The following is a 20,088-nucleotide window of genomic DNA, read 5'->3' as shown; positions in this document are numbered from 1 at the left end:
CCGGTAAAGGCCGGAGTTTCCATCGCGCAAAGAACGCGTATGACTTCAACCCCGACCTCCACAATGCCCTGGGGGTAGCCCTCGACACCGCGGACCCCCGGCCTTCGCCGGAAACGCAGACCAGACAGCGGGGAGGATGCCTTCTTTGTGAGCCGAATCGGTCACCAGAACAACCCAGGGGCGGTTGCGTTCGCCGTCGCAGACGGGGTCGGCGGCTGGGCCGAGTCCCGCGTCGACCCGGCGGACTTTTCGCACGCCCTGTGCAGCTACATGGCGCAGTCTGCGCTGGACTGGGACGCTCCGGCAGAGCAACTGCGGCCCAAGCAGATCCTCCAATCCGGGTACGATCAGGTTGTCGCAGACGAATCGATCCGCGCTGGCGGCAGCACGGCATCAGTGGGGCGTAGCCCTTGGACGACGGCCGCGTCGAGCTGGCCAAACCTCGGCCGACTCCGGGTCAGTGCTCCTGCGTCTCGCCCGCGGTGCTATCACTACTCCGGTCCCGCAGACCCATGGCTTGCAACACGCCCTACCAGCTCAGCATTATCCCATCCGCGCATGCGCACCCAGGCCTCCATCTTCGGCGGCGCCTTCCTCGAGGACTTTCCCCGCGACGCCGCCGTCACCAACCTGCAGCTCCAGCACGGCGACGTCCTCATGCTCGCCACCGACGGCGTCTTCGACAACCTCAACAACCAGGATATCCTCAAGCTCGTCACCAGCCGCATGGTCCTGACCGGCGCCTGGACCGCAACCCTCGATCTGGGCATCAAACCCTCCGCCAACCTGGACCAGCTGACCGCTCCAGACGGTCTGGCGTCTCTCCTCCCTAAACCCAAAGCCGACGCGAAAAGACAAGCCGGCCTCCGATCCAAACCAGATCTCCACCCTGCAAGCCTTACTCGCCGCCACCATCGCCGGCGAGGCCAAGCTCGCTAGCATGGACCTCCGCCGCGACGGGCCCTTCGCCAAAGAAGCCCAGCGCTACTACCCAGGCGACTACTACCGTGGCGGCAAGGTCGACGACATCTGCGTGTTGATTCTGATCGCCGTGGAAGAGGGATACGGCGCGTCCTCGTGATGTTTTTCTTTTCTCTTCCGGCGTGGATTTTGCTTCTCGCATTCGGCTGCGTTTTTTCTTTGGGCGAATCTTTCCTTCTGGACTATACCGACCAAGACGATCGACTATATATATACACTGTATTTGTATCAGGGCGGTCTGTCTCTTGCATCCATTCGCTGGGCTTTCGTTACGTTTTCTCAGGTGTACTTTCCGGTTGGGTCCGCATTATGCGTAATATATGGGGTGGGGTATGGACGTCTTTCTTATAGAGCTCTGCACAAGATACATAGATAGATCATAGATAGGGACTGGGAGTCTACTGGGTAACGAGCGGCTGCTAGACTACCTACTCATTCATTGAAATTCATTGAACACCTGAACCTTCAAACCATAGGTGTGGCCAAGAACTTGAGACTGTACTAGAATGTAGCTCTCGCAGAATCAACAACCAGAAAGTTGGTAACTAACATTCTCAATGAACTAACACAAACACATGAGAAACCCTGAGCAACATACACAGACAATACAACAAACCAAAGACAATCAAGACATAACAGACTCCCAATCTCTGGAGTCTCAACCCAAGGCTAACTAATCCAGTGGGTGGGCTAGATCTTTAGCAGGGAATAAATGGATGGAGTCAAAAGACTTTTTCTGTGACATGGTTCTTAGCGCCGTAAGCTTGGAGCCTAAGTCGGTCAAGTAGTTATTAACAGACTGAAAAGTCATTCATTGATGGTGATGCCAAAAAGGGGAGATAAGGAAGAATGAAGCAAACGTGCCCAGCTAGCCGCATGCTAGACAACCATGGAGTAATAGCAAGCGCATTCATAACGAAACAACCGCATTGTCATGTCGGATGGCACTTAAGCAGTAGCCTCTGCCGGCTTCTCTTCAGCAGGCTTCTCATCGGAGGTCTTCTCCTCGGCCGGTTTCTCTGCTCCTGCGGACTCTTCCGTCTTGGGCGCAGTCTTCTCTGAGTCCTCTTTGGCGGGCTCCGCAGCATCAGCATCGGTCATCTTCTCGTCCTGAGGTTCGGCAGCGGCCGGCTTAGACTCCTCCTCCTTCTCACCTTCGAGTTCGGCGGGGGCGGGGGTGTCCACGCTCTCTTCCTTCTGAAGGCCGTTGGCTTTCGGCTTGTCGCTCTTGTCCTCTGCGGGAGCCTCTGCATCGAGTACGCTCTTCCACTTGGAAAGGAGAGTGATGGCCCGCTGTCGGAACTGGAATTCCTCATCGCGAGGGATAGAGCTGAGTTTGACGATCATCTTCAGAACCTTGTTGATCTTGGTGCTCCGGATGATGGAAACTTCGAGCTCGCTGTGTTTCTCCAACTTGGTGAAGTAGTTGTCCATCATGGTCATTTCCTCTTCCTTCGGAGGCTGGTCGCGGGAAATGAAACCTTTCTGGAGCTTGTGACGGACAAAAAGAACTACTCGCGTCACGTTAGCGACCCACTCGACTTTTTTAAGTGCACAAAAGAGAGCTTAGCACATACTTTCTTTCTCCTTCTTGACCTTGGCTTCCTCCTGGCTGACCGGCTTGGCCGTCTCCTTGACGTCCGCGGGAGTACCCTCCTCACCCTCATCACTGGTGGCACCCTTGCTGGACTTTTTGGTCGAGGCCGACTGCTTAGCCTTGGAGGCAGGGGTCTTCTTCTCGCTGGCAGGAGTCTTGGGGGTGGTCAACTTCAGCTTAGTTCCGGTCTTGGGAGTCTTCGCGGGCTGGGGATATTGAATGTTAGCTAGTTCGAGTCGACAATAATCAGAGGCAGGAGGCGCACCTTCTCGTCGTCGTCTTCCGCGTCCTTCTTCCGTTTCTTCGAGCTCTTGGACTTCTTGGCGGTATCGGCATCCTCCATGTCCACGTCCTCATCATCCACGATCTCCATACTCTTTCTCTTATTCTTCTTCGCGTCCTTTTCGGCCTTGGCGGCAGCCTTTGCAGCGGCCTGGGCTTCTCGCTCTTCCTCCTCCTGCTCCAGCGCACGCTGGTGGTCTGCGAGAAGTTCTTTGAAGTACTGGAGATCATGGCCTTCGGCGGCAACAGCGTAAGCAGCCAAGAGCTGTTTGCTCTTGTTCTTCGGGGAAACGTCCTTGCAAGCAGCGGGATCTATAGGGGTCAGGTCGGTGTTGGGGATCCAAGCGCTGTCCACGTTAGTAAATTGAACTTCAGACGAGACGAAATGAGCAACTCACAATTCATTGGTCTGGAAGAACATCACCGGGAAGGTGCGCTCATGGGCGCGCTTCCCATCGTCTGCGTAGTCGTCGCGGTAGGATCCATCGGGACGAGCGGCCGACACGGGACGCGTGCTCAAGAGGGACTGAGGGAGGATTTCCTCATCGCAGATGATCGACGGCCAGGCAGGGAAGCTGCGGAGTCGCGCGAGATAATACTCGCCGGGCTTCGCGTGCAGATGCGTGATACGAGACTGCGACTTCTTGCGACTGAGCTTAGATCCGGATCCGCCAGTGGACTTGCGCTTCGAGCTGCTGGACTTCTTCGCCGATGCGGGTGTTCCGTTGGCCTCCGGCTCTGGCGCAGCTTCCCCGTCCGCAGGGGCGGTCGCAGCCGCGGGCTCCTTCGCGTCGGTGGTCTCCGCAGGCGCGTCGGCCTTCTCGGCCGCGGTTCCAGCTTCTTCTTTCTTGTCATCGGAAGTAGTCACGTTGTCTGCGCCAAAAATATCACGAGATGTTAGCGCGCGCCATTAGAGAGGAGCGACACACGACACCCCGTCGCGGTCCCTCTTCGCGCCGTGCACGGGGGAGTCGCGGAAGGGATGAACAAATTCTGCACTGCTTACCTGACGGCTTCTCCTCCGAGCCATTGGTTTCCTCCTTCTCCTTGGGGGCCTCCGGGGCGGAGTTCTCAGCGGGCTTGGCCTCAGCAGGAGTAACAGAAGGCTCAGCGGCCTCAGGCGCCGGAGCGGCAGGGGTGTCGTCAGCCATGATATGATACACAGCGGGACTCAGGAAGAATTAGACGAGCGAAGCGTCCAGGCGAAGATGACAGGATCTAGAAAAACGTCCGGTCAATGGGGGGTGGATGGACGGGACGGAGATTGGGGAGGTGTTAGGAGTGGGAGAAAGTGAGGTGGTGGAGAAGGTCGCGACGGGAGGCGGGAAGACGGTCGAACAACGCGTGCATTCAACCTTTTGGGGGGGGAAGCGACGCCTACCCGCAAATGACGCAACGGCCAACCGCACTCACTCCCTGCGCCCGGTGGATGGGGGATTCACTCGCGAACTCACGTAGCGCGTTGGCTTCGTTTCTGAAGTAATTTCTCGAGCGGTTCGCTCCGATGGCTGTCGTACACGTATCCCTCCGAGAGCTCAATGTGGAAGAGGCGCGACCGCAGCAGAGACTAGGGACACGTCCGTGCTTGCGGGGATCACACAGGCTACCCACGCACAGCTCGACGTCGACGAAAGATTTCCAGGAGGTGTCAGTGCCTCCAAAGGCGCGTCACGAGCAGTAGGAAGAGCGACGATGATGATAACAGCACCGATAGGGATTGGGATCAACGCGCGCGATTAGCACACCCGACAGTCCTCAAACCAGCGTCAATTGCAGTGGCTGGCTGACAAACAGTAACTGTCCGCGAGCAGACACCACGATTTCACTGGCTCTAAGAGGAGATTCCTGGCGAGAGTTTAGAACGACTGTCCAGCGTACCCAGAGAAGAACTGACCTGGTATCCAATCACTCTCACGAAGTCGGGTAGTTACCGTACGGACCTGGACGAACTACTTTGCGCGGGGGGTACTTTGCGATTGCAATGATCTAGAGAAGAGCAGGTGGGTTGGGAGAATACAAGCTCGAAGTTGTTGGTAGAGGTTGGGAGAGCGTTAAGAGAAGGACGAAAGTTGGAGGTGGTGGTTAATAAGAGGGTCGACGAATCGTCGGCGGTCACACCGTCACCACCATCCCTGAGCATTCCAACTCGGCCGGCCTTCTCAATGTTATGAGATGATTTGAGGGTTATAGTCGATATGTTCTCTTCTATATATTTGAATAATTCTAGGAAATACTTGGTTTGGGAGGTGTGGAATGAATGAAACTGGAATATATATTTCGTGTACTCTGGACTCTCAATGATATGCAGACGATGCTAATACTCACTTCGTGTACCTCCACATCCGATCCGATCCGAAGATGAAACTATCATTATGTTTTGGCTGCTATATTACATTAATTATGCCTAAACAACAAGCCAAGTCTACTAGGACCAAAAGAAAGAAAAGACCAATCCCACTTACTCCGGAAGGGCAGTATGCTCAGGAGTATTGTCGTCCAACCATCCATCGATATCGTCAACCTCCGTGGCTGTCGGTTCCGGCTTGTGTATCCGGACAACCCACAGGAAGTAGTCCTCCACTGGCAACAGGTTGAGCAAAATGCCGTTCGACCACCATCCGACAGCGCACACCACAGCCCCAGCCACCGCGTCGAGGATGAAGTGATTGGCCGTCGCCACAATCGCCACCAAAATAATAAATGGATAGGCGAATCCCACGGCCAGACAGATCATGCGACGCCACGACGGCATTCTCCTCCCGAAGCAGCACGGAAGCCAGCGGGGTTTCGTGATCGCACGTCGATGCTGCGGGGGCAGGGGAATGGTCATGATAGTCAAGCCAATCATTAGGGAATACCCGAAATGCAGGGAGGGCATGGCGGCTGAGAAAAATTAGCTGGCAAAGGGACTAGCGGGAGAAGACAACTCACCGTATTGGTTACAGAATCGGTTTTCTGTCCAAACGCTCCCTGCACCATTGGCTCCATGCACCGTGTCTACAAAGCCATAGCTGCGTCCGAGTTCCCCATCCGGCCCTTCGACGCTCTTGTCGCTCAATAGCCGAGGCGGCATGCATGGCCACAGGGTGAAGACGACGAACGCGAGAAGGTTGCACACCGCCAGCGTCCGTCTGCGAGCTTGGTAGAGGCGCGGGCCGGCAGGAGATCCGCTCATGACGCCGCGAGGCTTGCCTGGCTGAGACTCATCGAACCGGTTGCGCGTGATGGTGTAGTAGTATAGCCAGACGAGGAACGCAATGGTTCCGGGGATGTGGATGAAGGAGTAGATCCAGTTAATCCAGGTCATCAGAGTGCCATGGCGCAGGAAAAATTGCTGGATCGGGACCTCCCAGAAGATCCCAATGGCCTTCTCAATCCGGATAAGCTGTAGAGCATGTTTCCTTGCTACATCGACAGTTCCTTCTTGGAGCGTAACGGCGGTGAAAGCTCGTCCAAGTTGGTACGTCTGCGAAATGTTAGTTCTTGATACGAATGCAAAACAATGGAGTATGAATATCGGTCAGCGTACCCAGTATACCAACGCCCAATACCAGCATTCGGCGAGGAAGGGAAGCTTGCGTAGTAGGCGGCTGAGGAAACGATCTTGGAAAATCGCGGTGTTTGGAGATGTCGCATCGGTGGTCCAGCGGAGGAGGCCGATAGTCCTCTTACGCCATCTAGCGGGCTCTTGTTCCAGCTGCAGCAGAGAAGGAGATATCGCGCGCCGATTTAGCAGGCCATCTTTGACGGTGGGGGTTTGAAGACCGGATTCGATGGAGTCGGGAGAAGGGTCACGCGATAGGTGAACAGGGTCAGACCGGCGACGAGCTGATCGTGTAGCAGAGAAGGGAGCAGTTGATCGGTTAATCCAAGTGCCTCCGAAAAGAAGCACGATGACGACTAACGGTTCCAGGATCGCGCCCACTCCCATGGCGGTGAGGGTTGCGGGAGGCGTAGGAAGTAAACGGCGGCGTTGAGGTCAAGAGTTAGATATTGAAGAAAGAGGGATGGATAGACCTCATGGGCAGGAATATAGCTAAAAACAGGAACCGTGAAAGCGGCAAGGGAAAAGAGAGTATGTAGGTTAGGTAGCTATGTATGATATCGTCAGCGGGAGGTCACTTGCCACAGCACGGGGATGTTGGGAGGCGTGGGACCGTCAGATATTTATTGATATTTGCAGGGTGCGGGAGGACGTAATACCTAATAACTAACGAGTCCAGCCGCGGCCTTGTTTCCAGTGATTATTGATGAGGTACTACCAGGGTTCGTTCCTGAGATAGTGTATTCTGACGTACGATAGAATACCCAGGTACTCCGAAGTAGAGCTCTGGAGGTACAATTTCCAATGAATATTCCTTGAATCTATCAACTATAGACAACGAAGCTTCCAAATGACCGTTAAAGTGGCTTGTAGCATAGCTGCATGTCCTGGTGTAACCTGACCTCTGGGATAGAGACATCCTTGGGCATCAGTCCCCGAGGTCGTTACCTCCCAGTTACAGAATCTGTACGGGGAGGACACGCGATCAGCAACGCTCTAGCCAACAAACCGACGGAGTCGTCGGATCCCGGAACAAACCAGTTCAGAGATCCGGCTCGGCGTTATCGAGCATTGGTGGGGTTAACCATAAAGTAGTGTATGTAAGCTTCATCTTCGATTTATATTCGTCCACGATCGTCGGTTGAGGCAAGTGGGCAGATGGGCGATTGCTCTTTGGAGTCTAGACAGGTCATGGGATCCCTGATCTGTCGTGTCGGCGGTCAGTTAGTGTGTCCGTCTTACTTGAATGCTTGAATGCGTCGCTTTTTGTTGCACCTGAATCAAGGCATTCAATTCACAGCGCTGTCGGCATAATAATGCATGGAACAATGACCTCATGGCTGGTCATGAACATCGATGAGGTTCCAGAATGAAGGAAATCCGTGGAAAATCCTCAGCCTTGTTGTTTGCCCCTAAGCCTTATGAGGCTTAGTGCATCCACATCCCCACTTGCATTCTTTTTATGCTTGGGCATTATTAATCCATCATGCTCTTTATGAACCGTTTCTTTCTCCAGAGAGGTACATATTGCTGACCACTTCCCCGGTGTTGCGTTGATCCTCTCTTGCCTTTAAGAGACCGCTCCCTTACCCAAGAAGAACAAACAATTGTTTCATGTGATAAGTCTCTTTACCCCCTTTTCCACCCATACCTCGGCCCTGGCTTGGCGTTAGTTAGTAGTTCCCCGCTCCGACACGTACTTGTCTCACGTCTTACCACAACCTGAGCCAGATCAAATGCCAAATTCTCAGAAGACCGAGCGACACTCTGAGTGGGCTGGAAGGAGAACCATGGGCGTCGGTCTTATCGTACCTCCGGGAGTATCGACCTGTTTTGATACCGTTTGTCAGATCGGAGACGGAGGTTACAAAAGCCGCCTCGGCGACTCGGTGACTCGGGCGACTTCCGTATTTATACTCCGTCAACCTCGGAAGGCTTATGTAGGTGTTGTGCATGTGTTTGTAAGCGGAACATCAACCTCCCCGAGCGGGAGCGTTCGGATCTACGAAAGGATCGACCATGGCCCGGCATCGTTGTAGACGACACTTCCTTCCGGCCACCGAGCTTTCCACGTTCTATACGGAGTACTGAAGCTCTTTTCCTCTACCCGTCCACCTCAACAGTTCGCCCATGCCGTTAAATAGCACAGTGACTGGTTCCGTCTACAACTGCAACGGTCCTGAGTTGAACATGACGTCATGTTAACACCACCAGTGACTTCCCATCCAAACCAGACTGCAGCTCTATATCATTCGTGGCTATCCCTCTCAAGCTCCACGAGTGAGCTAAGCTCTACGTCAGGCGCCTCATACCACATCGCACGAAGAGGTTCCGAGTCGGCACCTACATGGTTTATATTAGCTCCCTCCATCAAAGCCCAACTAGTAGCAGTTTTTGTTTTCATCTCGTGCCGCCTCATATCAGAACATAATCTTCGAAGTTCCATTTGTATAATCGACCTGTAAATCGAAATAAAGATGCTTTCTGCACCGCGCATTGCCCCGGCGGCAAGCCGTTTCATCGGCCTTGCAGCGCGACAGGGCCCTACAGTCGCTGCGTCGGCCGGACTGACGAGAGGACTATCGACGACTGGCCCCGCGAAGAAGGAAGTCACCTTGCTTGAGGACAAGGACAATGGGTTTGGATTCGCCCGATCGAACCCTAGACCGTCCAAACCTCGAAGTAAGGGGGTGACTGAGATCAGAGGACCATACTACTCGGTAAGTGTGGTCGGCCGAGCGAGTCGGTGGTCAATTGGTCGACACGCAACCTAACTTAAGTGTAACGGCTTGTAGGTGATGGGAAAGCGATATCTCGCTGATGTGTTGGAAACGTAAGGTGGAAGAGGCCAATTGAGACAAAAGGCGTCAATAACACTCTGCAGGATGGGAACCCATGTGGATGGACTCAAGTTCGCTGGAGGTAAGTGAGAGCGCATTTTGTTGGGTTGAGCGCGTCTGAAAAGTACAGGATCTTTCTCCCTATTCCCCGAAAAGTCCTTAAGAGAATTGACCGATCTTGCCCACGAATATGGCGTATATGTTTCGACGGTGAGCTCCCTTCCCTTGTGGGCATAGTCCAGGGCTCTAATTGACTTGGCGATGGATAGGGAGGCTGGGCTGAGCACCTTCTTACCCACCCAGACCCGAACAGTGTCTTTGACAAGTACCTTACAAAATGCAAGGACCTAGGGTATGTCAACCCCGGCGTGTGATGAATCACTGGTTCCTGCCTGGTGACTGACATTTGCAGATTCGATGTGATCGAGCTGTCTTCTGGTTTTCTCTCCTTCCCTGAGGATGACTGGCTGCGGTTAGTTGACAAGGTCCATTCGTACAAGTTGAAGGCGAAGCCCGAGCTAGGAATCCAGTTCGGTGCCGGTGGGGATACGCCGGCCTCTGGGCTTGAAGCGATCGGCACCTCGGACCCGGGGAAGCTGGTAAACCTGGGCCATAAGTTCCTCAACGCCGGCGTGGAGCGTTTGATGATTGAGTCCGAGGGGATTACGGAGAACGTCACGTCGTGGAGGACGGATGTCGTCTCTAAGATCATGAAGGAGCTCCCCCCTGAGAGGGTCATGTTTGAGGCAGCCGATCCGAAGGTATACAACTGGTACATCCGGGAGTTTGGCATCGATGTGAATCTGTTTGTGGATCACAGCCAGATCGTGCAACTGTCCTGTCTCCGCCACGGCATTTGGGGTACCGCGGACACCTGGGGAAAGATTGTGTCTTTCCGTCCTGAATAAGCAAGATAGCTGTACATAGTAGTGTTCGTGTAAGGCGATTGAGGTGTAATCGTGAGACTGTTGATGATATTGATTGGAGTAACTGAATGTGATGAGTTGATGCTGAGGTGATTAATCAGCCGTGGAGATGGTCGGTCCTTTCTGGGGAAAGAAACGGACCTCACCATCACCAATATCTCTCTCGCTTGCGCTTCCTCTTCCCCAACCACTCCTACCCCACCTCACACTCGTTAATTGTCTCCTGTATTCTTCTATACTGAAGCGATGCCTCGTCCGGCGTTCATATAGCTGCGCCGGGTCTGACTGGCAACTCATCGACCCCCGAGACCCCGCGTTCCGGCCGTACAGGAGCAGCTCTTTTACCCCGTATTCAGCCTCCATAGTCGATCTCCACGATTACCTCCTCTCTCTCCGCGGCCTTCCTCGCCCTCTTACCATGCCCCGAGCTAGTACCGCCCCGGGGGCTCGTCTTCGATGCAGACGAGCCTGCGACAGCTGTAAACGGAGGAAACAGAAATGTAACGGCGAACAACCATGTACGATCTGTGTCCAGCGCCATAAGGAATCAGAATGCCATTTCTCGGATAAACCCGCTCGTTTACTCAAACCAAGCAATGCGTCAAAAGAGACCATGCTCCTCAGCGAACATCTAGTCGCGACCCCGCAACGACAAACCGCCATGGATCGTCTGTTGAATTCGCTCGAAGACCAGGGTGCGACAATGGAACACGAAGCTGCCGAGGACAAAGATGGAATAGCCCCGGTGCCGAAGGTGGCGCGACTTCTGCGCGATGGCCAAGGGAAATTCATGTACATCGGCGACTCGGCGAGCCTGTCCTTTTTGCAAAGCGTCCGGCGAATTGTGTCTTCCTCCATCGGTCGCTGCGATTTCACCGAAGATAATTCGCGCCACTCCATGCTGGAAGCTTTCCAGAGTAACTCCTCCACCCAGATGCGAACCTTGATCGAGCCTCCGAACAATGACGAGGCTCAGCAGTTGGCCCGTCAGTTCCTCCTCGCAACCAGCCCATTACTCGACCTGTTCGATCTTAATGAGTTCCATCCACGCCTCGCCAACTGGGTCGAAAATCCAACGGGTGACGAGGACACTGTCAGTTCGATCTTTTACCTTGTCCTTGCCATTGGCGCGCAGGTTTCGAGTACCGATCAGTCCACAGCCGAACAATATTTCCTCAGTGGGCGTCGGCTGGCATTCGCAGCCTTTACCGAAACGCCCAGCATATCCACTATCCAGTCGTATATCTTGATAACCATGTATATGTTAGGGGCTTGCCGACGCAACGGGGCTTTCATGAACCTGGGCATTGCTCTTCGCGCCGCATACGCGGTCGGAATCCATAGGAAGGAAGCAAATGTGCTGTTTTGCACGCGTGAGAGACGGGCTCGTGAGCGAGTGTGGAAGAGTCTGCGCATGATGGACCTCTTTCTCAGCGCGTCCCTTGGACGACCGCCGGCAACTTCCGACTTCGATTGTGACCCCCGGCAGGACATGTTTCCAGCCGAGGATCAACAACGTCTGCAGCCGGACGAGCAGCTGTCCCTCACTGTCGTTTGGCTGTGTCGTATCTTCGAGAGGATCCTCACTGAAGTCTATATGAGACAAGTAGTCTCCATCAGCGTGGCAGAGGCTGTTTCTAATCAGCACCGCGCTTGGGTTCGGAATGTGCCTGCATTCCTCCAGATGCAGACTGAGCAGAATGGTACCAAAACCCTCGAAGGTACATTGGCTGCGGCGCACGTCTTTGGGTCATATTATTGGTCGATCATTCTCCTCACCAGGCCATTTCTTATTTACCGAGTTGCACAGTATGTGAAGAGCAAGAACGAGTCCACGGGCTTGTCGGAGTCGAACCGTATCGCGCTTTTCTCGGACGCCTGTGTCTACTCCGCATTACGGGGTCTGAATATCATCGATGAGGTGGCCCAACACAAAAACCTACCCCGGCGATTACCATTTCTGATGAATTCGGTTTTCAACTCGGCCGTCGTGCTTGGGGCTGCGTTCTTTGGTGACTACGACAACCTCCTCCCGCTGGAAGAAGGCATGAACAAGGCCGAGAAGTTCCTGGAGCTTTTAGCAACCCATGATCCGCACGCCTGTCGCTATTTTCAAATAATCAAATACCTACGGGGTGCAGTTGCGGAATACGTCCGCCGACGAAATCGCCAGTGGATGGAACGCCGCAGCAGGCAAGTTGACCAACTCTTCGGTCAAGTCGGCCCTGGCAATGAGTCGTCCCCCATGGACAACACCACGAGAACCAACCGTCGACCCGAATCTGCCGTTCCATCTCCCCTCTCCCCCGAAAAATATACCGGCTCTCTCCCTCCGCAATCTGTTCTCCAGTCTCCGCAACCCCCACAGCCGACTCCGACGCCGGCGCAACCTGAACACGATATCTGGGACACACTCTGCGGCGCCGATGGCATTGCCTCACTCCCCTACGATACCACCATCTCTTCCCTCACCACGTCCGGAATTCCCGTCGGCTGTTCGCCGGGTGGCACCATCTTGGGCGGTGCACTCGATCGCCAGGGCATTTCAGATCCCCGAGGCAACACTCCGCTCTCCGACGTGCTCCTCCCTGAAAATAGCCTCCTCTATTTGACCGAGGACGTTCCCGTCTTTGGGATCTGGGAGGATGCCACTCTGTGATAGAACATGACACAGCTGATCTCTCCCCTACCTTAAACGGGTCCCACGTCATGGGACACTGTGTTACGATTTATGACCTTGCATGATATCTATGGCCTTTTCTTACTTGATATATCGATTTTGTCTATTGTCGCCGAAGAGGCCATGCTGGGCTTGGTTCTCTGGCGTTGAAATCGATGAGCCGAAATGATGAATGAACAGCGATTGGCGCATTCCGGGGCTATATCTGTTTTGTATCTGTTCATTTAATGCTATAGGATTGGGAGAAAGGGTCGGTGGATGGGAATGGAATAGAAGCGGAAATTTCCCAAATTGGTCAGGTCAATCTCCGTGGGCATTTACTCAATTTTCGTTCTGTGATACCTCACGATTGCTGGTCAAATATGTTCATATTCGCTCATGGATCTGTTACTATAACGGCAGAGGCACAAACAATATATTTATCAGAAGACAATACCATGACTTATGTACCATACAAGAAACTTGAATTGCAAGAAGGGATCCTGAGTCCAATCCAAATAAGCAGACAGAACTCCAAACAGTGCCAACAATACTGCGCGACAACACATTTTGCGCAATCACGCAGAATCCTAGACGACAAAACAAAAGAAATGGGATGATGTGGCTTCCAGATCACCTATGTCGCATCGAAACGAAACGAAACAAAACAAAACAAAGGGAATTCTAGCTCGCTGAAGCGGCAACAGAAACAAGATACTCGAGGCATTGCTTCAAAACTCGCTGCGTGGGATGATGAGATGACGATGATGATGGGCCATGACTAGTAGGACTAATTAGATTCCGGTACGCATTACAGCGTTAGAGGGCAGGGGGCGAGAGTGGGGAGGTAAAAAAAAAGGTAAATAATTTATAGTAAAGAAAGGTCATGTGCCGCAGAGAAAACATGGTTATATACAACAGAGGTAGTCAGATTCAGAAACCGAATGGATTCGAAGGTGCTAGAGAGATGTTAGAGGACAATATTCTGGAAGTTGGGGATATGATACTTACTGGCTTGCGCAAGGTTTGCCCTCATGCCTGTAGGTTGCGGGGCAAGCTTCTTCGGAGCGTCCGGCTTCACACCAAATCTGACTGGCGGCGCAGGGCCAGTCTTCTGAGGCTGCAAAGGCGCTGCGGTGGGCTGTTGGGGAATCGGGGGTACAGGCGGTGGCGATGCGTTGAAAGGTACGCTACTGACACCATTCCTACCCGGGTGGCTGATGCTGCAAGGGCGGGGGAAGGACAGAGTTGATGCCGTGTCTTGCATTGGCTGCTGCGGGTTGCGGCTGGAAGACACCAAAGCGCCGTTAGGTTGAGGTGCAAGGCCCTGGAAGCCTGTTTGTTGCTGTTGGATCCCAAAATTGAGACTGTGGCTGGAACCCTGTGGGCTGCGGCATCATGCCGTTCGGGAACTGGTTCTGCGGCATGAACCCGGTGGGTTGGGGTTGCAGATTCGGTTGGAATCGCTGCTGGTGGAGTTCGGCGAGACTCTGTCCAGGCGGAGCCACTGGAGGACCAACTTGAGGCAGTCCAGTAAGCTGAGGCTGCAAAGGAGGTGGACCAAACGTGCTCGATTGCTGGGGGAAGTTTTGGGGTGCGGAGAGGGGTCGCTGGGGAGGGGGAGGAAGCAACGTGTTGGAGCCCAAGGCCTGTGGAGGAGGCTGTGGCCGCTGGCGGGAAGCTTGCTGGAAACCAGTGGCTTGAGGGCTGAACCCTTGCGCGGCATTTTGCAGAGGCTGCTGTTGCTGTGCAGGCTGTCCCAGCTGGGAGAAGAACCCAGGAGTAGCCCCTGTCTGCTGCGGCTGTTGCGGTTGGGCCGCAGGTACTGCAGTTAGCTGTGGCTGGATCGCAGGAGCTGCCGTGGCTTGAGGTGCCGGCGGTTGGGAAGGTTGTGGCTGAAGGGGAGGATGGTTGGTCAGAAGAGAGAGGTCTGCCATCGCCCCAGTGAGCTGCTTCTGAACCGGCGGCTGGGTGGTTTGTTACAGGTGATGCTGTAGCTGGGGGAGAAGATGTCGGCGCCGGAGCGGACGAAGGAGCCGGTTGACGCGGCTGCTTCACTTCCCACGCATCATCATCGAAGCCCTGCTTAACGGGCTTCTCCGCAGCAGCAGATGGAGGTGGGGTGTCTTTTCGCTCAGCAGGCTTTGATGCATCCTTTCTGTTCGAAAGCCTTGGGATCAACAACATCACCCGTCTGAACAGCAGGGGCCGGTCGGCCCTTGCGCGTGTTGTTACGGAGCATGCCACCAGGGCCGGCGAAGAGGCCACCATCCTCGCCATTGCCAATGACCTCCTCTCCACCGAAGCTCACGTTACGCAACTTGGACTTCGCACCCGTCCGGCCGTATTGGTTGTCAAGGTAGCGCATAACTCGCAGAATATCACCCTCCTTTAGTCCAAGAGTGCGAAGGACTTCGGGGGTGATGTCCGGAAGAACGCTCTCGTCCATGGAGTCCTTGACAAAGTTTTGAGCGTAGCGCTCACACTGGTGCGGGCCAACACCCGCCTTCAGGAAGAAATCAAACCAGTCATAGTCCGACTGTTGGAAGGAAGCGCCGGCGGCAGCCTTCTTTGGTTTTTCTGCCTCACGCTGAGACTGGGAGCGGCGTCGAATGTCGGATAGAGGCTTGTCTTCATCAAGGGATTCGCCGGTCATCTTTTCGACATATTCCAAATCTTCGATGGACATCTTCGCAATGGGAACAGCAATCTTGACGCCATTCATCTTATGCAGATGGATCTTGCCATCCTGAAGACCGATGAACTGGGCCTCGACCGTGAACGTCTTGGTGCGATCAGTCCAGCTCCGTGTTTTCGTCGGATCGGGTTCTAACTCAGTTAGCGTCATCATATTGACTCATGACCTTATATGAGAGACATACTTGACTTGTGCCGGCTTTCACGCTTCTGGTGCTGGGCCTATATGGATTAGCGATCGACCCAACTCCCGCCTCTCGAAAAGTACTCACCTCGACACCTCGCGACTCCATCGAGTCCGTTCTTGATTTGCGCGATGCCTCCTTGGCGAGACGCGCCTCCTCCAGTCGGTTCCTCTCCACCGCAGACAAGCCGGACTCAATCCGCGCCGCGGGAGGAGGCGGGGACAAGAGACCGGTGATCTCGACATAGCTGCTGGGGACCACACCCTCCTTGCCGTTCTTCATGCGCCGGACCATCCACCACTCTTCGGACTTGGTGTCATCCAACACGACGACTTCGTCACCGACAGCCACGGTGACCTCGTCATCACCCTGAGCCATGAAATCATACAGCACCTGGCCTTTTTTCTTTGCTCCACCACCAGAACCAGCGGCGATGATTTCCTTCAGACCCTCTGCGCGATAGGCGCCGGAAATCTCCCCAAGCGCAGCAACGATCTCTCGCGCAGTATCCTTGGCGCCAGCATGGAAGTCAACACTCTTGCTGGGACGTACGAGATCGACAAACACATGTTTCTCTTCCAGTGAATAGTTGGTCAGCTTGTCGGCAGTCCACTCCTGCATGTCGCCATCTCGCTCCGGCGAAATGAAGATGGTGCCTGTAGCGATGTTGATTCCAAGAGTAGTCGGCATCTTCTTTCGCTTGCCCATGACCTCCACCATCTCATTGATGTTGTAGATGTGGTATCCGGACGGTGACCGGGGTGTGGGTTGTCCGACTCGATTGTCCGGGGGCGATTCCTTCACATGACCTCTTTCCGGCCGTCCGCCAAGCTGGGGACGCGGAGGCAGGGATGGCGAGGCTGGCGACTCCGCGCTAACAGGCGAAGCAACATGTTCTGAGGGAGGCCGTCGCGGCAACGTCGGTGGCGGAGGAGACGGCTCCCGGTGGTAATCGTCTTCCGGCTCGTAGGACGGCTGCGGGGGCGGCGGTACAGTTCGAGCGGGCTCTGGCTCTGGAGCAGCGGCATGTTGCTTGTGAATGATATCGGCGATGGCTGCAGCGGCCGGGTTCTGGACGGTATCAATAGGGGAGGTGGCGGGAGCCCCATTGGGTTCTTCCGTGGGCACGGCGGCCGGGCGCTGCGGAAGGGAAGGAGGCGAGGGCTCGGCCGGTGGAGGGGATGGGACCGATGGCGCCGGGGCATGGGAGGTCTCCTCTACGATCTCGATGTAGTTGGAGGGGGCGAAGCCATAGTTCGGAGTTGACGCCGACCAAGGTCCAGTCGGGATCGGAGGTGTCGTACACGATCAATTCAGCATCTTCGGAGAAGGAGACTTCCTCGTCGGTCTGGCGCGTGTAGTCGTAGAGCGCTTTCGCGGTGTGAACTGGTTGGGCCTAAGGGTTCGTAAGTCAGCCATGCTACGTACACCTTTACCCCTGAGGCGTCGCTGGGCGCAACCGAGCCCAACACCGGTTCGGAAGCATGGGAAGCCCGTTCAACAGATCGGCTCTGTTCATTCACGCATCAATGGAACGTCTGGTGCATCGATCTTACCTCCTCGACGTAGTTGTTCGGTACGAGACCCTCCGGCTCGTCTTCATCGTCCCGCTCGGCCTTCTTCTTGGCCTTCCACCAATCGTCTTCGGCGCTCTTCTCGAGAACATAGAGTAAATCGCCCTCGCGCAGCTCTAATTCACCCTGCGCCTGGGGCTGGTAATCGTAGATGGCCGTGTATATCCCGAGGAAACCCATGTTGGGCGCCGTCACCTGGCAACCAAGGTTCGGGATGGGGGGTTAACCGTTGCAGCTTGTGTCGGCGAGGGGAGGAGGGGAAAAGGGGGCGAGGGAGGGAGAGAGAAGACGGGATAGGATCTGGGGCGACAGGAGAATGCCGTGTCCGTCCGTGCAGGAACGATCCCAAGTTGGCAGACGGGAGTAGTTAGGTCGACTCGGAGGTTGGGAGAGAGAGTGGATGGGGAACCCGGTCGGGGGGGTCAGCGAGTGGGTTTGGGTGGAGGACACGGACAGCCTTGGCAAAGGAACCAAGTGGGAGAAGCTGCCGAGTGATGGATCTGGCCAGAGGCACCTCAATGGGGCGAATTAGGAGATGTAGTAGCAGGGAGAAAGGGAAGATGGGAAAGGGAGACAGAGAGAGGGAGGGAGAAGTTGAAGTTCGAGAGAAGAAGTTGATGGGGTCATCGTCACTCCTTCAGGGCGGTCACGTTTTCTGCACGTTCTCCAGCCTAATTTTAGAGTATGTATACGTATGTATACGTGCAAACATGTACATTGCTATGAAGACGTGGTATAAAACATTGAACGACTAATGCTTCAAAATCCCCATCACAGCTCATCTTTGAAAATCTCCTCACTGCCCTCCTCCTCTTCGTCGGCCTGGGGCGTCTCACGCTTGGGCGCCGTTTCTTGCGACGGGTTCTCCGTGGCTGTACCCTCATCACCGCCAGCGTCTTCTCCCTGAGCACTCTCTCGCGCGTCCTCGTCGTCGCTGTCATCATCCGTAGTCACAATCCCGCGTAATCCGCGCTCGCCGTTGGCCGTAACCATCTCCAAGGTCCAATCCTTACCCTGAGCCAACTCCTCGAGTCGCTTACGCAGGTCCTCAATCTTCTTCGGATCAAGATCGAACTTCTCCAGTTCCTCCCGCGACAATGACTGCACCTCGCCGTTCTCGCGCTTAGCGACCACATCCACCTTCTCTTCCCCCGCCGAGGCCACACGCCCCTTTTCAATCTCTTTGCCCTCGGTGCCCACCAGCCGCTGCGCCCCGACCTCAATATCCCCCACAATTGGAAATTCGGGCGTCGCGGCGGCGGCAGCATCCACCAGCTGCTGCGCGAGGTGGTAGTCCCGCATCGCCTCCCACTCGGGCACCTGCTCAGCCGACAGAACCTCGCGACACTCGATGGAGTGCACCTCGTCCTGCTGCGGCGGCTGAAAAGCCACATCGTTGCACAGCCGCGGCGTGTAGATCACCATGAGGTAGGAACACGTCGTGAGCTCCTTGATCCAGCCGATGCGGTCTGTCGACTGCGGGTGACAGTGGAACTGCACTTCGATCCTGCGGTCCCGGCCCGTTAAGTCACAGCGCGTTCCGCCGCGGAGATGCTGCACGAGATACCGGGAGCCGCCTTTGGTCTGCAGCTCCGCCACATCGGTAGTCGACGATGACGAGGAGGACGTGGAAGAAGATTTCCTCCGCTCGGGCTCCGCATCATCCTCGTCGTCATGATCAGCGTTGGGGAACTTGCCGAGAATGAACGAGAGCGTAGTCGGGTCTTCCATGGGCGGGTAATTCGGGATACCGCTGCCGGACGGCAGCGCGTGGAACTGCTTCACTTGTTTCTTGTAGCAGAACGAGTACGACCACCATCCGGACACGTAGTACATGCATTTGCCCTCCATCTCGCGGAGCAGTTCCATGCCTCGGTCTGTCGCGCGGGCAAGCTCCCGCTTCTCGTCTGCTTCGCTGGCGTGCTCGCTTCCGTTCGTCCGATTATCATTGGTTTCGACCCGCGGAATTTGGCAGAAGAAGCGTCGGTCATCGAGAATCATCTCCTCGTAGGTTAACTCGGGTGTGGTGTCGTGTGGGGGATGCGGTTCGGTAGAGGAGTCTTCCGTGTACACTTGTGTCGACTTCTGCTCGGAGAGGGGCTGTTGTTGGCCATGGTTGTCGTGGATGGGTGAGGCAGCTTGCGTCCGGAGGAGCTCCTGAGCCTGCGATTCGAGGATGTATTCATCCGGAAAGAGGACCTGAAACTATCTGGGCGTCAGCTTCATAGTATGCACGGAAGGCGGTGGGTATGGGGCTACCTGAGGGAATGCGAGTAGATCGTCATGAATGTTGAACGCCTTTTTGTTCGCCCAGGCGCTCGAGCTTGTACACGCCAGCACCAGCAATGATGCTAGAATGCGATTCTGTCGACCCATGGCTGCTGTGTCAGACACTCGGTCTTGAGAGTTTCTCCAGAGAGTCCGAAGCTGGTGGCCTGGAGGAAGGGTGGTAGGAGGTATTTATAGCTTCATAGAGAAACGGACATGAGAAACCAAATTGCCACTTTATTCATTTCAAATCATCTAATGGTGAGGTAGAGAGTTACTTGTCGTCTCTCATGATGCCAGCTGTGAAGAAGTGCTGGACCATTGGAGGGCGGTGATGCCAATCGCGCTTATCATCACGTGTACGGCCGGCATTTACCGCCTGCAGTCGAGTCTAGACATTGTTTCTATCGGCATGTTTCTGCCGGCAGAAACAATCACTTTCTGAGTGACTTGAGAAATGAGACCACATAATAGGAAGTAAAATCAATAACTTTCTTTATTGCATATATATATATAAGTAGACAAACGCTGAATG

At 54.8% G+C, this 20,088-nt stretch overlaps 5 protein-coding genes across 5 annotated transcripts in view; 2 read left to right on the top strand and 3 right to left on the bottom strand.

Moving 5' to 3' along the window:
• The window catches only part of ppmA (type 2C protein phosphatase PTC7), a gene marked incomplete at both ends in the record, with an annotated part of 1,284 nt that extends 203 nt beyond the window's left edge, over positions 1-1,081 (top strand). The window contains 2 exons of the mRNA XM_001210168.1: positions 79-811; positions 855-1,081. Of these exons, the coding sequence (XP_001210168.1) occupies positions 79-811; positions 855-1,081 (960 nt within the window). The remainder of the gene's footprint in view (positions 1-78; positions 812-854) is intronic.
• An 848-nt stretch (positions 1,082-1,929) lies between these two features.
• Positions 1,930-4,011, bottom strand: ATEG_00081 (PWWP domain protein; the record flags this gene model as incomplete). Its single annotated transcript, XM_001210167.1, has 5 exons — positions 1,930-2,492; positions 2,559-2,784; positions 2,844-3,207; positions 3,259-3,733; positions 3,867-4,011. 5 exons carry the CDS (start codon positions 4,009-4,011, stop codon positions 1,930-1,932), a joined length of 1,773 nt encoding a protein of 590 aa, XP_001210167.1.
• A 1,307-nt stretch (positions 4,012-5,318) lies between these two features.
• On the bottom strand, positions 5,319-6,791 carry ATEG_00080 (phosphatase PAP2 family protein; the record flags this gene model as incomplete). Its single annotated transcript, XM_001210166.1, has 3 exons — positions 5,319-5,743; positions 5,792-6,326; positions 6,390-6,791. 3 exons carry the CDS (start codon positions 6,789-6,791, stop codon positions 5,319-5,321), a joined length of 1,362 nt encoding a protein of 453 aa, XP_001210166.1.
• A 2,090-nt stretch (positions 6,792-8,881) lies between these two features.
• Positions 8,882-12,829, top strand: ATEG_00079 (uncharacterized protein; the record flags this gene model as incomplete). Its single annotated transcript, XM_001210165.1, has 7 exons — positions 8,882-9,124; positions 9,200-9,237; positions 9,289-9,326; positions 9,375-9,454; positions 9,514-9,596; positions 9,657-10,105; positions 10,272-12,829. 7 exons carry the CDS (start codon positions 8,882-8,884, stop codon positions 12,827-12,829), a joined length of 3,489 nt encoding a protein of 1,162 aa, XP_001210165.1.
• Positions 12,830-13,762: 933 nt separating this feature from the next.
• On the bottom strand, positions 13,763-19,661 carry ATEG_00078 (uncharacterized protein; the record flags this gene model as incomplete). Its single annotated transcript, XM_001210164.1, has 10 exons — positions 13,763-13,788; positions 13,841-14,217; positions 14,261-14,796; positions 15,015-15,658; positions 15,712-15,748; positions 15,799-16,928; positions 17,297-17,480; positions 17,947-17,956; positions 18,061-19,490; positions 19,545-19,661. The coding sequence occupies 10 exons, from the start codon at positions 19,659-19,661 to the stop codon at positions 13,763-13,765; spliced, it is 4,491 nt and encodes a 1,496-aa protein (XP_001210164.1).
• Positions 19,662-20,088: the final 427 nt, after the last annotated feature.

This window comes from Aspergillus terreus, genomic scaffold (genome assembly GCF_000149615.1).
Source record: "Aspergillus terreus NIH2624 scaffold_1 genomic scaffold, whole genome shotgun sequence".
Classification (NCBI taxonomy): Eukaryota; Fungi; Ascomycota; class Eurotiomycetes; order Eurotiales; family Aspergillaceae; genus Aspergillus; species Aspergillus terreus.
This window is presented reverse-complemented; position numbering and strand designations above follow the sequence as displayed.